Genomic DNA, 19,360 nt, shown 5'->3' with positions numbered 1-19,360 from the left:
GAATGTCTCAAAATAACTGTCTGACTGTACTACCTCATCATAACACTTCTGGAAGATGAAAAATTTCTCTAAGTATGGGTTTTTCATTGGGCTTAACCTGGTGAAAATATTCAGTAATATTTAGATGATACCAGCCTAAATGATGCAACACAGTCCTTCGTATTCTTGAATGAAATAAAAACAGTGTATAGTGCTTTGGGTCCATAAAATGGTTTTGTTTCAACACCATGTTTCAATGTACTGAACTTAAGTTCATTTTCATCTTTAACACGGTAATTGAGTTGAATCAGAGAAAGCAAATCAAACTCACCTTAATTCTAAAAGTTGGGGACACTAAAAACACAGCACATGATGGAATGACTTTATTCTTTAACTATCTGTCTATCTATTTACTTATATTTTCTTTATGGTTTAGGGCTAGATTTTCTTCTCTTCCCTTAAAATCTCCCATCCTTTGTTAAATTCAGGACTGATAGCCTAGGTCACTGAATTTATGTGTTTTCCATGGTCAGTGTATCATAAAATCATCTCAGTCAGAAACTAACCTGCAGGTTCTTTTGGATGTCCTCATCGCTTATGCCCAGATGCATCTGGCAGGCTCCCGTGTTACAGAAGCAACCTGTGCGGACATGTATGTTGTAGAGGCTGGCCATCTTTTCCACCTTCCCAATTCAACAGGAAATAAGACATAAAAGAAGAACAAAAGACAGACATTTAAAAGTTGTGGTAAACAATATACAATGTTTAAAGGGTACAAATCAACTGGGGGTAAACCACATCTCTAAATTATTAACAACTGACTGTAGCTGTCAGCATTCCCATATGCACTGAAGATTTTTCAGCCTTGTTATTTCAGCTGAAAGAAAACAATGATGGAAGCAGATAATTACGGTGGCACTAAGAGAAGGGTATAATGTACACACTAAACACACACACAGTGTATCAGTTCAGACACAGATCCTTCTAAAAGCAGCACACATGCTTACTTTTAAATCTGAGCACCTATACTGGTAATGTGAATTATAGGTCTGCAGCTTAGTGCCATTTAGGGTCTGGTTGGAACTATCACCTATAACTGCCCCTACAGCAGGAAGAGTGAGGCCTGGGGCACCTCTTCTGTTAGCTGAAGGAAACCTTTCTCAACACAAATTTGAAACTGTAAGTCCTCATTACAGAAAATGAAGATATCAGAGTGATTGTGGCATACAAGCGCTTGACGAATCAGCCCCTCACCAAGCAATAACACCTCATTAGGCAGGCACTCCACTGGGATGCTTCCTTCAATTTTCCACACATGACCACCCAGTCTACCAACTCACTGATGAATGTTTTCCTGTTGCTATGCTTACTTTGTGTTATACCATCTACTTAATATTGAATGGGCATAAATACAGGGATTGATGACAAGCTGGCATGAGTGAATGATGTGCAAAGAGAACAGAGGCACTTCTCTTTATATGCCTCAGAGGGAGAAGCAGATATGGATGCAATGGGAGAGTGGCACCGGCTCTCTAGATGGCCCTACAGAGAAGAAATGCAGATTGTCAAGGATTCATAGTAATGCTAAGAAACAAGGGAAGTACACCATGGGGATCCTCTTAGCACAGTTCAGAAACCATGAAAGCACACAGCAGGGATCTGAACACACTTTATGTTGATTTGAAAAAGCAACAACAGCTGGTGCTAATGATAACTGAGCAGGTATAGATACTGGCAGTTATTTCTTCGACAACAAATGATGAATAGGCCTGGTCAAAGGCATATTTCCGACTTGGAAAAAGGACAGATGGTCAGAAAGGTACATCCAATTGGCACATCTAACCCTTACTTCCAGAACAACCTCACACAAGCTGTGGTTAATCTCTCTGTGCTTTAGTTCCTCTACTGCAAACTGGGAAACTCGGGGTCCTAAGAATAAGCATTTTACAGTTTGAGGGGACTCATATGCCAGAAAAACAGTCCTCCTGTCAGGCAACAAAGGCTACATGCAGAATAGCAGCACCCAAAGCTGTAGGAATGGAAGTGCTTACCATTTCAGACCAGTCACTTCCCTAGCTGTCAGCCCATGCTTTACTTGCCTGAACTATCAGTGGAAACATTCAATCTAGTTCTTCTAGGTGGCTTAAACTCTGTTAGCTTTTATGTTCTTTAAACATAAATTCTCTTTACATTGGTTACTGGTGAGCACTTTCCAGACTGTCCCAGCTGTATAACACAACCCATCTTCTGTCTCCAGTTTTCTGAGATCACCAGCCTTTCAATGTCAGCCTTCTGACAGCTTTGAGTTTGTTTGTGTGAGCTACCGAACACCCTTAATTTCACTATCTTGGGTGCCTGAAAAACTAAGCCATTCATTAGAATTTATTCCAGGCTGAAATAATTAAACCTAAGCAGTGTATAGTTCTGCTAAATGCAGTTCAAGCTAAAAGCATTCAGTGTGTGGGACACAAGATACTCCACACAAAAATGCACTGTATACACATTCTAAGAAATCTTACACTATTATGGAGCAGAAGATATTACTGCTCATGCTTAAATGTGCTCTGCCCCATTAGTTCAGTTCAAAATGGTTCAGCTCTCATAAAGAGTAACAACAAAAATAACCAGACTTGGAAAGCAGAGAAAAGAATCAGACCCAAGTAGTGTTTTTGTGATTAATGCTTTGGAGAATAAACCATGTTCAAAGCATGTTTCTCAAATCAAAGTTATAGTAAAGTCATCTGTTGAGAAAGATTGCTGTGGTGTCATTAACTTTGTGCTGTCAAAAGACTTCAGTCTGGGAACAGTGACATTTTCTTGACTTCTTTTTACACTTAGATGAGAAAAGTTTACATTCTGATATAACATGGTTTGTCATGGTGCTGGTGACTCGTGGGTGGATCTATCGTTCTGTTAATGATGACAAGCAAGGCTAAAATCATGACAGATATTTCACTACTGAGACTGTACAGTGTTTGGATTTATTTTCTCAGTATTCAAAAAGCTTAGAAAATATCTTTTTAATGCTGTTTTTTTCTTTTTTTCTTTTGAAGAATTGTTGCTGGGCAGCCTTGATTATCCGAATGTATGCAGTGTAATGAAGTTTCCATGACCTAGCTTCAAGGAATTCTTAACAAGATTATTATTATTTTTTTAATCTTTTACATTTTGTCAAATAAATTATTACTGTGCTTTAATAAAGGCCTCAGAATTTCATTCTGACCTTGCCTAGTGTTAAGAAATATGTGACATGACCCAATAACCCTTCTTTGATAACACTTTTAACTATGATGTATATTAGTCTGTACAGTAGACAAAGATTATTGATACATAAAAATGTACGAATGTTAGGAGAATATAGGGAAGTAATGTTCAGGAGAACAAAGGTAAGTTAGTCATAAGCGTTACTATTAATTGAGTTCCATTATCATCAATGTGAGGCTTAAACACACACAGATGCCCCACAGATCTTGGTGACAGGATGCACAGTTTTTTACTGAAAGCAATGAAACCATGTAAAGAATGAGCATAAGCAGCACTGCCAATATATCTGTCCCTTGAACACATGCTTGACTGTCCCTTGGACATATGCTGTACCTTCTTTAGTTCCACCCTAGAAATATTCTGTGTGGGGAGTTAATTTAATCTCTCTCCACAGTGTTACCACAGAGCAAAACAAATAGAACATAAAACATCTGTTACAGTTATTTCAATGAAGAAAAGCTTATTTAAACAAAGCACATCTCTAAAATTGCCATAAGGAGCAATAACGGGTATGGAACTCAGGCTTACGAAATAAAGCATGATGCTTTCAGCTCTGTATCTAACAATGGCAGCAAGCGTTTGGGAGCCAGGAACGTGTTCATCAACAAGGCACAGAAGCATGAATGGTACTAATGGTATGTACACAGAGTTATGGATTCAAATCATCAGCCTTGGTGGTTCTCTGAGTCTAGTAATTGGAACCATTGTGCCTTGTTTTTTCAAAGCTTAATGATGACAGTTAAAGTGCAAAATACATGCAGAATTTTTACAGCATTTTAACTTTTTTAAGCATTTTCAGTCAGTGAAGATCTGGTAGTTAAGCCATCACAGCATCCTGGAGTCTCTTCCGTCCCTCAGAGTCCCTTGGCACTCATTACTTTTTCTGAAGCTGTTTGCTGTGGGCCAAGCCCTGTAGGCTGCTTCATGCTCCATGACCCTCATGTCAGACCTTCTTGACTTTTGACAAGTAAAAAGTTCTTTTCCTAGTTCCAGGTATTGGTCTTTGAGTTTAACAAACACACGTGAATAATGTCCATCTAAACCAATTTTTAAATTACTTATCTTTGTTTCAGAGAGAATTTTTGTTTTAAAGCACAGTTGCTGTCCTCAGCAAGTCAGCCTTCAGTATTGATACACTGACCAAATGTTCACCTTCAAACACTACTAGAATTGATTTATATATTTTTTTAATAATAATAAAAATAAAAAGGGGGTGGAGAGGGTTTTATTTTTAACATTTCAGTGTACTGTCCTACAGCAGTTTCCTATTGGCTATTTTTCATACTTAGAAGATGAACAGAAATCAGATTTTCATGTGTTCTGTCTTCCTATTCTTTTTCACGCTGTTGCACCAGTAACTCCTCTGCCTTTGCCAACTGTCTGACTTCTCCTGTCCATTCCCTTCAGGACTTCTCTAGAGGTATGATGCAAGGTGCAAGCCTTTCACTGGCTTCAGGTTCTGCTGCAATAAGTCTGAGGATGATGCTCTTACTGCAGGTAGATACACACTAAGTGATAGAAAAGATTTACAAATAGCATGTATTTTTTGCATTATTTCTAACTAACAAAATCAAAGTTTTTCGAAGGAATCTCTGCTGAAATCATTTCTGTACGTTCGAATTCTGTAGCTGTTTTTCAAGCGTTATTTTAATGAGTATCATAATTATTGACACAAATAAAAGACTCTTTTATAATAGGTCATGAAGTGTTCCAAAAAAAACCCACACAAACAACCACCAAACAACAAAATCATTTAATTCCAAAGTGGCAGGTGCTGCTACTCAGGAATTGGGACTGGGACTTCTCATTCTACTTCCTGCAATGACCACATTTGTGAGGAGTTTTCCTGTCTGATGGATTTGCTCATTAGAAGAATTTCACTGCACACCACTGATGGCTGCTTATAAAACAAGATTCATGACACTGTGTTCCAAATCTACTGGTAAATTAATTCACTGATTCATGGCATGGAATTGGAGAGAAAGTAAGCTAGCTCCTTCCGTCATCTAGCATTAGACTGTAAAATGTGGTTGCTGATGCAAATGCATAATTAATCTTGTTTAATACAATTTAATAAGAAGTAGGTCAGAATATATACATATACACAGGCATACATATATAAGTAGTTGTTTTGAAATAACTTAGTTGGGAGAAAAAAGCATTTTAGCTGAGTTACAGTATCATTAAACTGGTTTAACTGCATGGTTTCCTGTTTTTGCTTTCTCAAGGAAGAAATTTGTACCTAGGCAGGTTTTCATGGTATTGATGAAGCTGATTCTCTGCTGCTGACTGTGTCTTTAGTTGTTAACAATGGTTTAAACAAATTGGTATGGGGATGTAAATCTTTCTTCAGTCTACACACATTCATCACTCTCTCCTTAGCAGACAGCAGTAATGTATTAGACTGAGATACTGAAATCTACCGAGATTGCCAAACTGAGCGTCTTGATAATGGAAGTGAGAAGTTTTCAAGAACTTTCTTGTTGATGTGATAATTTAATCTTCTGGTTTCTAAAACAAAGTCAAATAATAGTCATGATTGCAGATGATGGGAAAATTCTGGATGATCTGGAATATGTGGTTTACCATTCTGCAGGAATTTTCTCCTAGAAGATGCCACATACATAATAAATTGTAGGTCCACCATGTATAAAGGAGTAACAAGAATTTTACACTCTTGAGATCAAGAAACTACCAGATACGTGAGTTACGTGACTGTAAGGAAGAAATGAAACACAGTCTTGATTCATAATGGATGACTTCACGTTTTTTCAACAGCTTTTTGTGCCCTGCATGCAGTGATTTAGGGCATGGGCTTATTTGGAACACATATCAACTTTGGGAGTCTAATATCCAGCTATTGAAATTGAATAGATTGATGAGTAGGTAAAACCCCCTAGTTATGTCTCATTTGGCATCTCAGTTCTCATTGGTCTTCCCAGTCAATCATATTTTGTCTTCTTTTCTTTTTAAAACTTATTCAGTGATAACAAAAACCCTTTTGATAAAGTGACATCCAGAAAAGGACAGGTTCCAGGAAGAAAAGCAAAGCAAAGAAATAGATTTCTGCATATTTCTAATCCTGACTTCAACAGAGCTTTCCATGTTGGCAGTAGGAAACTGTCTCTATCTCTACATCCAGTTGCGCATCTCTAGCTACCATGTAGGCTAAAGGGATCAGATCACAGTAGACTACTGCTAGAGAGGGAAATGACAGCCAGAGGTAAATGTCACAAAAAATTAAGCAATATTTAGTACAAAGAAGGGATAAATGGGAAAATAGCCAACTAACGAAAGTGAAAACAGGGCATAGAAAAGAAAAAAAATAAATAAACGTGCAATGCATGGTACTACAGGTCTAGAAACATAGATTAAATTCATGCCCCAGCTGAAACTATCCCCAGCCTTTTTCTCCTTTTCTTGTGTCATTTAAATCTTCTTTTGTTTATATTGATTCCCTGCAAATGGCAACAACACTGCTTCCTTACCACACAGGGAGGTTATGGGGTTAAAATACTAATATTTCCCTTTGTTGAAATATTGCTCTAATTACGACCATACAAGTTCCTATACAGAATTTCTCTGAAGGGAGCAGGGAGATGCAAGCAAGGTAATAGAGTAGGTGGAGCCAGGCTCTCCTTGTCTTCAAAGGATTCAGACTGGGCTGAAACTGGACATAGCATTCATTCAAAGGTAGCTGATCTGCTTTTATTAAAATCTAGAAAAAAGCATCCAGCAGAGGCTGTCAGAAGTGCAGTCCTCTTCCTGCTGCCATGGGGTTTCTTTTCACATTTCTCTCCTGCGTAACAAGGTCTGCAGTTTAGAGCCACAGTTTAGCCCTGTGAGAAAATATTTAGCCTCCCTCATTTATCTTGGATTCTGCCATCTGAACAACTGTGAGCATCTTTCTTTTATCTCCTTTGCAGTTTCCTTAGCAACATGCAAGGGTACTCCAGAGAAGTGGTGTCAGGCAAAATCTTCAGTCTAAGCTTTCATGGAGCTTTCTAACCTTGACCAGCTCTGGTGAGCAGTATAGCAGTACACAATTTTAAGCATACCACCTCACAAGTGCCTTCATCCCCTCTGCAATGAGATCTTATAAAAAGCAACTCAACTTGTACCCTGCCATGACTTCCTCAACAAGAGAAGCCTCATTATCTATTAAAACAGACTTGCAGTTATCACACTGAATCTCTCAAGTACATCAACTCCTTACTCTCAGTCAGTAAATCTCTACCTAGCTCAATGAGAATGTCTGCTGTACTGCCATACCCTTGTTGCAAGGGTATGTCTTTGAGTGCTCAATGCTGTGTTACTGTTACCTCATAACCAAACATAAGCAAAGAACAAGTCTGTAATGGCACTTCTTGCCAGTTTGAAGTAATCGTGTTCCATTTACTGACATGCCGTTATGGTTTGTTGCATTTCTACTATCTCCCTGCTTGGGAGACATCCACAACACAATTGAAAACTAGTTAGAACCAAGGAAATTAGTGGAGGTTCAACAGGAATCTTCCCAGCAATCTTACTTCTTGCAATTCTGTTTGCATTCTATTGCACCGGTTCATCCACTGTCCCCAGCTTCCTGAAATCAATGCCTGAATCCATAGCTAAAATCGATAGTGAGCAATCACTCCTATCATTTTTAGATAGCTATTGGGAAGAAGGCCAAAAATCCCATTAAGCATGTTAAGAACACTTTTCCTTCCCTGAGTCATCAAAATTAATGTAATGAGTGGATATGCTTCTAAATGCATTATTGTAACTAAGTCAGGGTCATCTGACTATCCCTGAGCAGACTTTCTTAACTAGAATTAACAAGTGCTAGATTTCCATTTTCTCTGGCCCCCAATTAAAAAAGGCTGCACTTCTCCAGCTGCAAAACTGATTACTACTATGCATAAAAGAAGTAAAATTTGGGTCGGGGGGGGTGGGGGGGGGACGAGGAGGAGGAAGATTACAAAGATTAGATTTTGAAGAACAACAAAGAACTCAAAATTTAAGTATGGTAGAAATTATTGCTCCTTGCTTTTTAACAATAACCTACTTTCTCCTGTAAGGACACAGCATGAACTTGCAGACCAGGCAACCAGGTCAGATGGCTACTACCAGACTCCAGCCAGCAGTCTGACCAAACTGAGCTAGTAACAGCTTCCAGTTCTAAGGAAATGCTGCAGCTTCTTTTTTCTTCACTCTTCTAATGTTTGTATTCTCATTGCTCCAATTCTGTACAGATGTACAAAGCAGTGGACCCAGTCCACTAGAGAAGCAGAGCGTTCTGTCTAAGATATAAAAAGTAGTATTTCAGGAAATATACTTTCTTCAGTATTGCATGGTTCCTTTAATCAAGTACCTAAGTAATTATATGAATATCTATACATCCAGAAGTGTGTTTATCTGCCACTTCATGAATGATGATACTGACCTATTTTCTCTTAATTCCTGAGTGATTAGAAAGTGCTATTGAGATAATTGTATAAGTGGGAAAAACAGGTACTGAATCTGTCAAGATTCAGAAAGACTTCAGCAGAAGCAGAAGATATCAGCAGCCCATTGCCAGGTTCTTGGATACTGATGTGGGTCCAGCTAAGCAGTTTTTTAGAATATCATTGAAGAAAAAGGAAAAGCTTAAAATAGAACATTTAGGAATGAAAGCAAAGAAGGTGTACATGTGATGAAAAGGTACAACCAGAGTTTTCTCTGGTCACTAAATCTACCTTGAGCAACTACTTTTATGTACATTTCTTATCATCCCTCTCACCATTTTGTCCCATATTACCCATGTTTGAAGGCCTGAGCACAAAAAGACAGAATAAATTCTATTTATTTGCATACATTGCTGTCTCTTAGCCAGCTTATATTTCTGAATGTTTGTCCAAATGTCCTCTGTCTCACTTCTACTTTTCTGCTTTCCTGTCCAAACTCACCTTTCTTTTCTTTTTTCTTTTTTTTTTTTTTTCCTTTACCCAATGCTTACAAAAATGATAACTTTGTTTGCACTGCAAGGAACTTGGGTTCATTATCGGGATATATTTTGCAGCAGTGAACATAGCTAAGTTTCAGCCTCCAAAGGCTGTGGAAAGGTTCAGATTAAGATGATCCTGTCTTGGCACATAATGAGATGGATAACCTCTCATGGTCCCTATAGTGCTAACGCTTGTTTTTCCCCATTCACATCTCAAATCATGGGAGTAACTTTCACTTGGCTGCTAAACTACTTACAAGAGAATTCACTGCTGTGGGATGTCTTGGATAAAAAAGGATAAATAGAGTTAAAAAGAAAACAAATACTGCTGTTTGTAAGAGGAGTCTCATTTTTTATATTTTATTTTATTTTTTCCCCCTCTTCTTAAACTAGCATGTCAACAGTGGAAGAAAGAGGGTACAGGGTAGGCATGGTGCAGTGGTGAGATCCTCTGTGGCTCTTCTTATGTCTAAGTAAGTGATTTGGTGCCACATTTTCAAATGGAAGACCTTGCTCTACACTTCAGAATGTCAGAAAACAACAAAATAGAAGAAAACAACAGTGAGTCTACCCTTAACATTAACTCAAGGGAGGTGGAAATAATAGAAAGAAAGTGGGTGAGACAGTGGGCAGATGCCATAATAAGAGCAGTCACCAGATTGCACTACAGATTTGTGCTGCAGGGACACACACTGCAAGTTATCCATTGATATGTGTTGATAGGCTTTCCCTGGGAAATGGATGAAGAAAGATAAATTCAAAGTCTAGCTCTCCCCTCACACTATCTGTGCTGATGGGAGTGAGCAAGGACATACTAATGCAAGCTCCTAGACAAAGCTGATCATAATCTAGCTGAGCAGGGTTCTCAAGCCTGAGAGCCAAAACTCATCCATATGCAGCATTGCTGAAGAGCCTTCCCTAGGAGAAGCAAAATGTTTACATAGTCTTTGGCAGCTGATTCCTGTTATAGCAGTTTGTCTATCACACACAAATGTGAAATGGCAGGCAGGAAGGCTGGGACTCCTAATGGACTGATGCTCATTCCCTTCCTAACAGGATTTTTAGGAGGCATGGCAGGCATATGTGGATGCCAACAAAATTTTTGCAGGTGAGCCTCAGTCATCCAGCAAAGCAGGTATTGTGGAAAATAAAAGCTACGGGAGCTAGCTTCTCAGCAACCCAGGGGGAAGAGAGAAAAAGTTTGTTAAAAGAATTTGTATTTCTCAGTGAGGCAGAAAACACAAAACTGGGAGGTGTGACTGAGCTAGAGCTCCCCAGAGAACAAACTGAACAGATGTTTCAGGTGAAATTCCATCTGCCCATTGCAGCTCTAATCCCTTCCCCCTCTTCCAGCTCCCAAACCGACTTTACAGGATGAAATGTGAAAGGTTGCTGAAATTACTCTGCTACCATCTATATTATGAAGAATATTTAACAGAACCCTCTTTCCTTTGAGAACTATGAGTAAAACTTAAAATAATGTTAGCACAAAAAACTCCTCATGGCAGAGCTGGTGTGGTTTTTTTTTCAGATCTGCAAGTGGAGATGTATGTACCATTCCACATTTTGACCTCATTTTTAAGAAATCCACTTTTTTTTTGTGTTTATGTTTGTTGTTTCAAGTCAATGTTCCCTTCCAGCTCTTCCATTTCCTCTTCAGAAATCGAAACACGTCACGGAGATACATGCAAGATTTTGATAAAATGATGGCAACGATGCAAACTGAAGCTGAGTCATTGCTGTCAAGCAGTGTTTCAGAGACGGAAAGAACTTGGGGATATTTATAAAATCATATACGCTGAAAATAGCAAAAATTCACTATAAATAAATGGTGATTTGCCGCATTAGAATTCTGCAGTATTAGCTCATCCCTGAATATATATATATATGACCCCACTTTTGTGACACCATAAAATCTCTTTAATGTCTAGAGCTAATTGCTCCTTCTACTTCTTCTTCCTTCCTTTATTTATTTATTTATTTTCCTTTTTCTTTTTTTTTCTTTTTTTTCTGGAAGCCTTACAAGGAAATGGGAGATCGGCAGCTTACTGCATTAATGTCAATCCTGCCGCTTTCATCCTGTACCTCTGACTTAGCAGGGGTCCTTTGACTCTCGTCCTACACTTTCCAAAGCATCAGCTAGTCACCTGTCCATTCATTAAGAGCAAAAGCTATAATGCTGGAGAATTATCCATTCTGAACCAGGCAAGTATATATGTGATGAAACTGTTTGGTATTAAATACCATCTTTACATGTGGTATAATGTCCATCTTTACACCCTGGGCTTGTTATAGTTTAACCCCTATTCATAACCTGGGCACAAATGTAACACAACATAAAACGGCAGACATGCTGTTGTAAAGAACAGGCAGTACATGTTCAAAGAACGCAGATATCTTCCCAACACATTTCACGAATAAATTAATATGAACAGCAGACTACAAAGACAGCTTTTTACTGCAGGAAATCATTTCCAAGGGAAGTATGGTGGAGCTCAAAGGGAAGTTTGGTGCAGCTCAAAGAAGGAAATTTAGTGTAGTTTTAGAGCCAAAAGAATATAGACTTATGGAGATTTCAAAACCTTAGTAGTTTTATTCCTAAATAAAGAAATATTTCTTCACAAAAAAAAAACAGAAGAAAAAGCTTTTGAAGGATGATTGATATTTGAAGCCTGCCAGTCCCTCTTCTTTAATTGTTTTAATTACCATTTAGAGCAAAATAGTTAAACCAGTAATTAAGCCATCTACTAAACCAATGATACATATAGCATTCAAAGATAGCTCTTCCAAATGTAATACTCTAAAACAGTGATGGCCTTCAACAATCATGAAGAAACAGCTAAAAGAAAAACCAAGAACAATTCATCTTCTCTAACTATTTCACTCCCACCTTACCACCTTTTAATGTCTACATGTTCTGTGTCATAAATATTTGGGCAAGAAGCTGTCAAAAAATGATACCATTATTGAGACTGCAATCACAGCATCGTCTCATTTCTTGTGTTAATGAAATTGTTTCATTTGATCTTGATGGATGCAAAAAAGGTTTTATTCAAGGATGATTCTGAGACCATAGCTATTTCCTACTAGCACAGCTGATGCAGTGTATGCAATTTGCAAATGCTTATGTTTTGAGGCACAGTCTTGTTAACTGAGGTGAATTACACTCATAAGAATGAAAAATGGATTTCAGTAATAGTAGTCAGTAAGAACAGTTTTCCTCTAAAATGCTACAGAGATAAAGGACATGATTTTTTCCCTGTTTTAATTTTCAGTGGCAGTGCTAAATGTCATGTATTTCACTGCATGCCTCTCACATCCTAAGTATCTTGGACTTAGCTCATAGTTCTGAATATCATGTAAATTATGTAAATCTTCAGGCTTAAACGTAAGCTTGGTATCCTCTGAAGACTGTCTATTTTGAAAGTTTTTCCTGCCAATCTGAAACGTTTGGAATGGAATTATAGTATCATAGAACGACAGAATTGTATGGGTTGGAAGGAAACTCTGGAGATCATTGAATCCAGCCTCTCTGCTAAAGCAGCTTTCCTACAGTAGATGACATGGGAAAGCATCAAGGTGGGTTTTGAAAATCTACAGAGAAGGAGACTCCACAAATGCTGCCCTGACCCAGTGCTTTATCATCCTCAAAGTAAAAACAGTTTACTTCTAGTTTGTGCCCATTTCCTCTTCTTCTGTCACTCAGCACCACTGAAAAAAAATCTGGCCCCATCCACTTCACTCCTGCCCTGTAGATATTTATAAGCATTGTTAAGATACCCTCTCAGCCTTCTCCTTGCTGAACAGCCCCAGGTCTCTTGTTCTTTCCTCATAAGGGAGATGCCCCAGGCTCATAACTACCTTTGTGGTCCTCTACTTGATACTCTCTGGAAGTTCTTTATCTTCACTGAACTGAGGAACACAGAACTGGACAAAGTACTCCAGATGTTGTCTAACCTGGGAAGAGTAGAAGGGAAGATAACCTCTCTCAATCTTCTGGCCACGCTCTTTTTAATGCGCCCCAGGATACCACTGGCGCAGGGAGAAAGAAGAGGGGAAAGGAATAAAAGAGAAGGGAGAGGAGTTCAGTTGGAAAGGACCTGCAAAGATCATCAAATCCAATTATCTGACCACTTCACAGCTAACCAGAAATTAATGCATATGACTGAAGACACAGTCCAAATGCCTCTTGAACACTTGAACACTCCAGGAAGTCTGTTCCAGCATTTGACCAAATAAACTTTTCCCTGCATCCTGCCATCAGTGATGACTTCAGAGCCCAAATCTTCCTTCTGCCTTCTCTCAGCATGGTGCTACAGAGAGCAGTAAGACTGCCTCCCAGCCTCCTCTTCTCCTCAACATCTCCTAAAAGAACATACCCTTCAGCCCTTTCATGAGATTTGCTGCCCCCCTATGGATACTTTCAAGTACCTTAACATCAATTTTATTTTGTGAAGCCTAGAAATGCATGCAATATTCAAGATGAGACTACACCAACACTAATTATAGAAGCGAGAATTAATTACTCCAAACTTCAGCATAGTACCTTCTCTAATATCAGTCAGTTTGTCCTTTTCAGGCTACCAAATGCTAATGTCCAGCCATGCTAGGCAATGGTCACATAACAATTGCCTGTCAGGAAGATAAATAGAATTGGTTGGATGCCTGGTTATAAGTAATTAATTATAGATGGATATCATCCATAAAAGATAGGACATTCTGTCATTTCTCTTTTCACATACTAGCTGAAGTACATTTGGAGTCATTAGTTGGTATCTACTAGTAGGTATGTCAGATAGAAATGTCATCCAATTTTCCCTTCGTTAAAAATGTTTTCTCAGAGTCTTCTGAAACTGTGTTCTTCCAATTCCATTAGATGACATTTGGACTGAATAGTGAATCCATGGGAATGTGCAGATAACAGACATGAGCAAACTACATTTCACATACTAAACACAATTAATAGATGTATTAGATCTAGCTTTAATTTGAATAAACCTATCTAATTTTAAGGATGTATATAAGTAGTGCCTCAGATATGAATGACGATGAGATTACGCTGTCAGTTTGATGAATTTTGCCCTCTGTCGTACAAATTTTCTTTGTCATCATAAAGAGAGAGTAGACATTTTTTCTCCCCCATAACTGCAATAAGATGACTGTGAATGTATTTAATTCCATAGAAAAGCCATTTATACATATAACACACAGTATAGCTTTGGAAATAATAGTGCTGGTTGTAAATTTCTGAAAGCAATTCAATTGCATATTATTTTAATTAAAAAAAGTAATCCAATAGGCAGTGCAGATGTGACAAGTATGTATCTGAAAACTTTATAGTTCTTCACTCAATATACTCATGCCAGAAATGATGACAATGTGGTGAATAGTGCAATCCAGATGATGCAGATCAATAAAAAGCTTTTTATGAGCACCCATTGTAACCAACCAGCACAATGAAGGCAGAAGACTATGAAATCATTGCTTATTTAAGGGTACAGTTGTTTTTAAAACAGTAAAACAGGCAAGAGTTATCTTTTTTATAAAACAGTGAAAATTGGAAGTGCAAATACAGGCTTTCCTTTTAACCAATGGACAGAAGCAAAATCAGGATGCTGACAGAGTGTTTTACTAACCCAGTAGTGTTAATGTCACTGTTTTTCTTTAAACATTGCAACACATACGCAATGTTGTATAAATGGCCAATTGATTCCCAAAGTATGAAATTCTTGGAACTGAACTTTGGCTAATCATTGAGATTGGTAATACAGCCCAGTGATTTTTATAAGATGTATAGAGAAAAGAGCTTCTTTACTTTGCTTCTTTGCCCTTTCCATGTTCATCAGTGTAGTAAATGCTTTACAAAGTTTTCAAAACTCCATTTGTCAGGCTGCCAAGTAACTGTTTCACCTGATTCCCCCATGTAGATATACATCTCCCCACATATTCTCATAGACTTTTCTCTGTGTTCCATTCCAGGAGCAATCCAACTATGCAAGTACTGCTTGCAGAGCTGCTACCAGTTATTGAAAACTTGAAATCAAGGTCGTGAACTTGATGTGTGGACTTATTCAAGAGGCATGCAATAAACAGAATAATTTAGCTGAACTAGAGCACTGTGCTTTTTCTGGCTTCTGTTCCTGATCAAACTACATTACCTACATCACATTACATGAGCTGCATTACCCTACATTACCCACTGTCTGCTTCTACATTGGTGTGTGGTCATATACAATTATGGCCAGTCTCTCACATGATAAACAAATACTGGAAAGTGGGAAGCAAGTTTCACAAAATTTTATTACCAATACTGAGAATAGCTGCTAGATATAGACTAGAGAAAGCTACAGAGAAACGCGGAGTTTAAAGAATTTTGAGCTTGAATATCACTTGTAGTCCTCATATTGAATATTCAACTTTTAAATAAAAGTACCCTATTGGTTACTAATTGCTTTCTCAGTAATATCACAATAGCATAATTATTAGAAGCAAAAGGAGAAGTGAAACCAAAGTGCCTTGCCTGTTTACATCCTGGTAAGACAGACAACTTTCAAACTTTTTATGTGTAGAGTATTAAATCACTAAGATATGTCCTTTGTTATCCTGCACTTTACATTGTGCTCACATTACTTATTAGATTCTCTTTCCATTGCTTCAAAAAAGGTGTGCATATATTATGGAGAGCTATGAAGAAAGGAAACAAAAATCTCAGAAGGGACAATGACAGATAAAATATTTCCTTTAGGATAAATAACTCATTGGGTAGATACTTAAGATACAGACTGAACATTCTGTTACGGGAAAAGATGAACATACCTGTGAAAAGCCGATCACTTCTCCACTTTCATCGAGCACATTAAAATTAATGATAGGACCCTGGACATCTGCATTGCTGAAATTTGTGTCATTGTAAAGACGTACTACAGGTGCCCCATTGGCATATTTTAAGGTAGACAGCACAGTATAGGTGTAGTGAGCTAATGCAAAGGTATGTTGTTTTATTTTCTCCATTCCACCTGCAAAGAAAAGTGTGTGTACATATCAGATACATTATTTTTATGAAAATGTTACAAAAAAAGGTAAATTTTTCAGAACAGTGCAACTGGGAGGCAACTAGCACAAAACTAGCACGACTTGGTTCTTTTAAAGAAATATACAGTTTGAAAATATTTCTCTCCTCCTACAAAAGCTCCTGTTGCACTATTTATCTACAGTTAATCTACTGTAGAAATCTAAAGTTAAACTGAAATGGATTAATGTGCATTACAACACTGACAGTTCCAGCATGCACATATCACTATCTTCTGGCACTATTAATTTGAAAAGCCGGTTTTGCTCCAGGTTTCACTCTGCAGATTGTAAGAATGAGGTATCAACCCTTATGCAGCACAGAAAAGCAAACTTATGTCTAAGATAAAAATAATAAAATTCTAATAATATGACAAAATACAAATCTCAGTCCACAAGCAATTAATTGAATATTGAAAAAATAAAAAAGTTCTTCTAAGCCTGTTCCGTTTTGTTTGGTTGCCTGATTTTTTATACATAAGAAAAAGGATGTGAACACCCCACTGACTGCACCCATGCTATTTATTTGCTCTAGAGAAGTTTTCCAGAGATGATTTGGCCTGGAAAAACATAAAGAAGGAATATACTGTCATTCTTTGCTTCTTTATTTTTTCTACATTGAGCAGTTTGGAAAAGAGGACTGCACAGATTTCCTGGCAGATGGAGACCCCTACAAGTCTGCTTTTCGACAGAGCTGCATCTCTGTTAGGTGTCCCAATCAGAATGACTTCTCATTTTCAGATACACTGTGGGATGACGTACCATGGTCATATATGATCTCTGGAATATTTTAATTTGCTACGGGAAGCTAAAGCATAAGCTTCAGATACAAAATAAGTCATTTGGGGAGAATACATCTAATCTGAAAGGATGAGGAATAGCCAGAATAAACCACTGACAAGAGAACAGCTACTGGGTAGGAAAGAAAAAATCTTCTAAGCAGAGGTATAACAATATGATTTATTTAATAGTAATTTACCCACAGAACACGAACAATGAGAGTAATTTTCAAAGTAAGAATTGAAATCAAATGAATTTGCATCTTTATGATAGATAATTAGTCAGTAACAATATGATCTCAAACTATTTTAAGCAATACAGGCAGATTTCTATATCCTAATGTTAAATCCAATCAACTCACTACTGAAGATAGCTGAAGTTTCAGCTGAAAAATCAAAGATGTTTCAGTTTCTCACCTTATTTGTTGTAGTATAATGGACCTACATCACATGGAAAAAAATAAATATTTCTTCTTCAAAAGCCTTATGACGCATAATAGTATTTTTCTGCCTTGGTTTTAGACCCACTAAATTTTCTGTAATGATGAGTGTTGCAGTTGAGGAACATGAATGTTTTTGGTACATTAAATGATCCTTGACATTTTCTTTTAATTTCTTTTTTTAAACTGAATATCTATGAAATTCACACTTCCATGCATATCACGTATATACCTGAAAATCATTTTTATATCTGAATATCTGGAAACTTCTACTTTTTGAATAGAAATCCCTTGAATAGAAATCATGTAATCTGCTTGTTGACTTCTATACATTTACTTGTAAAAATCGTATATTTGGATGTGTAAGAGGGAAAGAATAAGATAACTTTCTGTTGACATACAGAAAAATTCAAGCAACCTTTGCTATGTCACTCTTCTTGAAATTTCTGTATTGTGTGCTTTTTCATTTAGGTAAGTAAGGACAGCAGAGAGAGAAAGCTTAAGAATAGATTAGATATGAGGAAGAAGTATATACTTTTGGTGCTAAGGAATAATGAAGAGGAACAAGATATTTAATGAGATTCTAAGTCATGAAGTACTTTCAAGGAGCATTGCCAGAAGCTAATCAGTGCAGTTTCTAGATGTTAGCCACAGTAAATTTGGCAAGCATCTCTAGAACACTGTGGTCCAAAAGACAATTTCTATTTTCATCGTCTTTGAGAAGAAAAGGGTTGCCTAAGTAAGAAATGTCCTCATCATTGTTTAGTAGAAGCGTTGAAGTGAAAAACAAAACAAAACAACAACAACAAAAAAGGCAATTGCCAGAAAGTAGCTGTATTAAGAGAAGTGACTGCCTTGTCAGCTTCTGAGATGTCTGTAATCTCCTGATTCAGAGCTTTTCCAAATTGGCAGGAATCTTTTAATGGAAGATTAAACTACTGTCATCGTGTCTTGTTGAAGAAATCTCTTATTCAGAAATTTCAGTCTCTCGTTCACAGCAATCATCCTGCTATCATTTCTATATTGTTTTCAGCCATTCTCTTTTAAAGTTGCTTAATCACATTTCCTTGTTCATTAGTGAGAAGCTGATGAGCCTCTTCATTATTTATTCTGACAAATCCAAATGCAATACCCTGCAGTTGCTTTGCTGCCCCATGATTGGAGAGAGGAAGTGGTGTTGCCAGGGTCCCATATTTTTAAGCAGCAGAATAGGTTGTAATTAGGTTTATGATGTCAAAAATCCTGTGAAACAAATGCCAGCAATACAAAGTTTATTCTGACTAAAAAAGGGGCATATTTAGTAAATAACTGTGATTTATTTTTATTTTGCTCTACAAAATCATCTGTACTGTGTCCAGCATAAATTCTGTGCTTACTTCATCTCTCTTATCCACCAGGTAAAGGAACATGAGGAAAACAAAAAAAGAAAGAACAAATCTTTGGTCCCCAGTGTGATCAAAGGACCTGCATTATTACATATAACCTCACATTTAAGATGACAGAATCTCAACTCATTGCTCAACTGAGCCTGTGTGAGGTGAGAAGTTAATATAATGGTTTAATTGCCACTGATTAGCATGCTGCATTCCTGCATTTTGCCTACCATCTACACAGAAATCTTGTTTTATATCCAGTTCCTTAGCTTTGAATACCTTGGAGACTCTTCCTTAACTGCCTGTCTGTGGCTAAAAGTAGTAGCACACCTTAAGCCTCTTGAAAGACTTATATCTTAGATAAACCATCCCAAATTCAACTTGAAAAGGTGATGGATGGACTGAAATGCTTTGACTCCCTACCACTTTATGGATGTTACTCCTTACCACTGCTCTGTTTCACTAAGATGAACTGCATCAAGTTCCTCCTAA

General features: G+C 37.5%; 1 protein-coding gene across 3 annotated transcripts in view; it reads right to left on the bottom strand.

Moving 5' to 3' along the window:
• The window catches only part of MOCOS (molybdenum cofactor sulfurase), a 204,132-nt gene that overhangs the window by 35,470 nt on the left and 149,302 nt on the right, over window positions 1-19,360 (bottom strand). For all 3 annotated transcript variants that reach the window (XM_015854275.2, XM_015854272.2, XM_015854273.2), the window contains exons 6-7: window positions 16,025-16,224; window positions 546-662 (exon numbers count right to left, since the gene is read on the bottom strand). In XM_015854275.2, coding sequence (XP_015709761.1) covers window positions 546-662; window positions 16,025-16,224 — 317 coding nt within the window. The remainder of the gene's footprint in view (window positions 1-545; window positions 663-16,024; window positions 16,225-19,360) is intronic.

This window comes from Coturnix japonica, chromosome 2 (genome assembly GCF_001577835.2).
Source record: "Coturnix japonica isolate 7356 chromosome 2, Coturnix japonica 2.1, whole genome shotgun sequence".
In the NCBI taxonomy this organism is placed as follows: Eukaryota; Metazoa; Chordata; class Aves; order Galliformes; family Phasianidae; genus Coturnix; species Coturnix japonica.
This window is presented reverse-complemented; position numbering and strand designations above follow the sequence as displayed.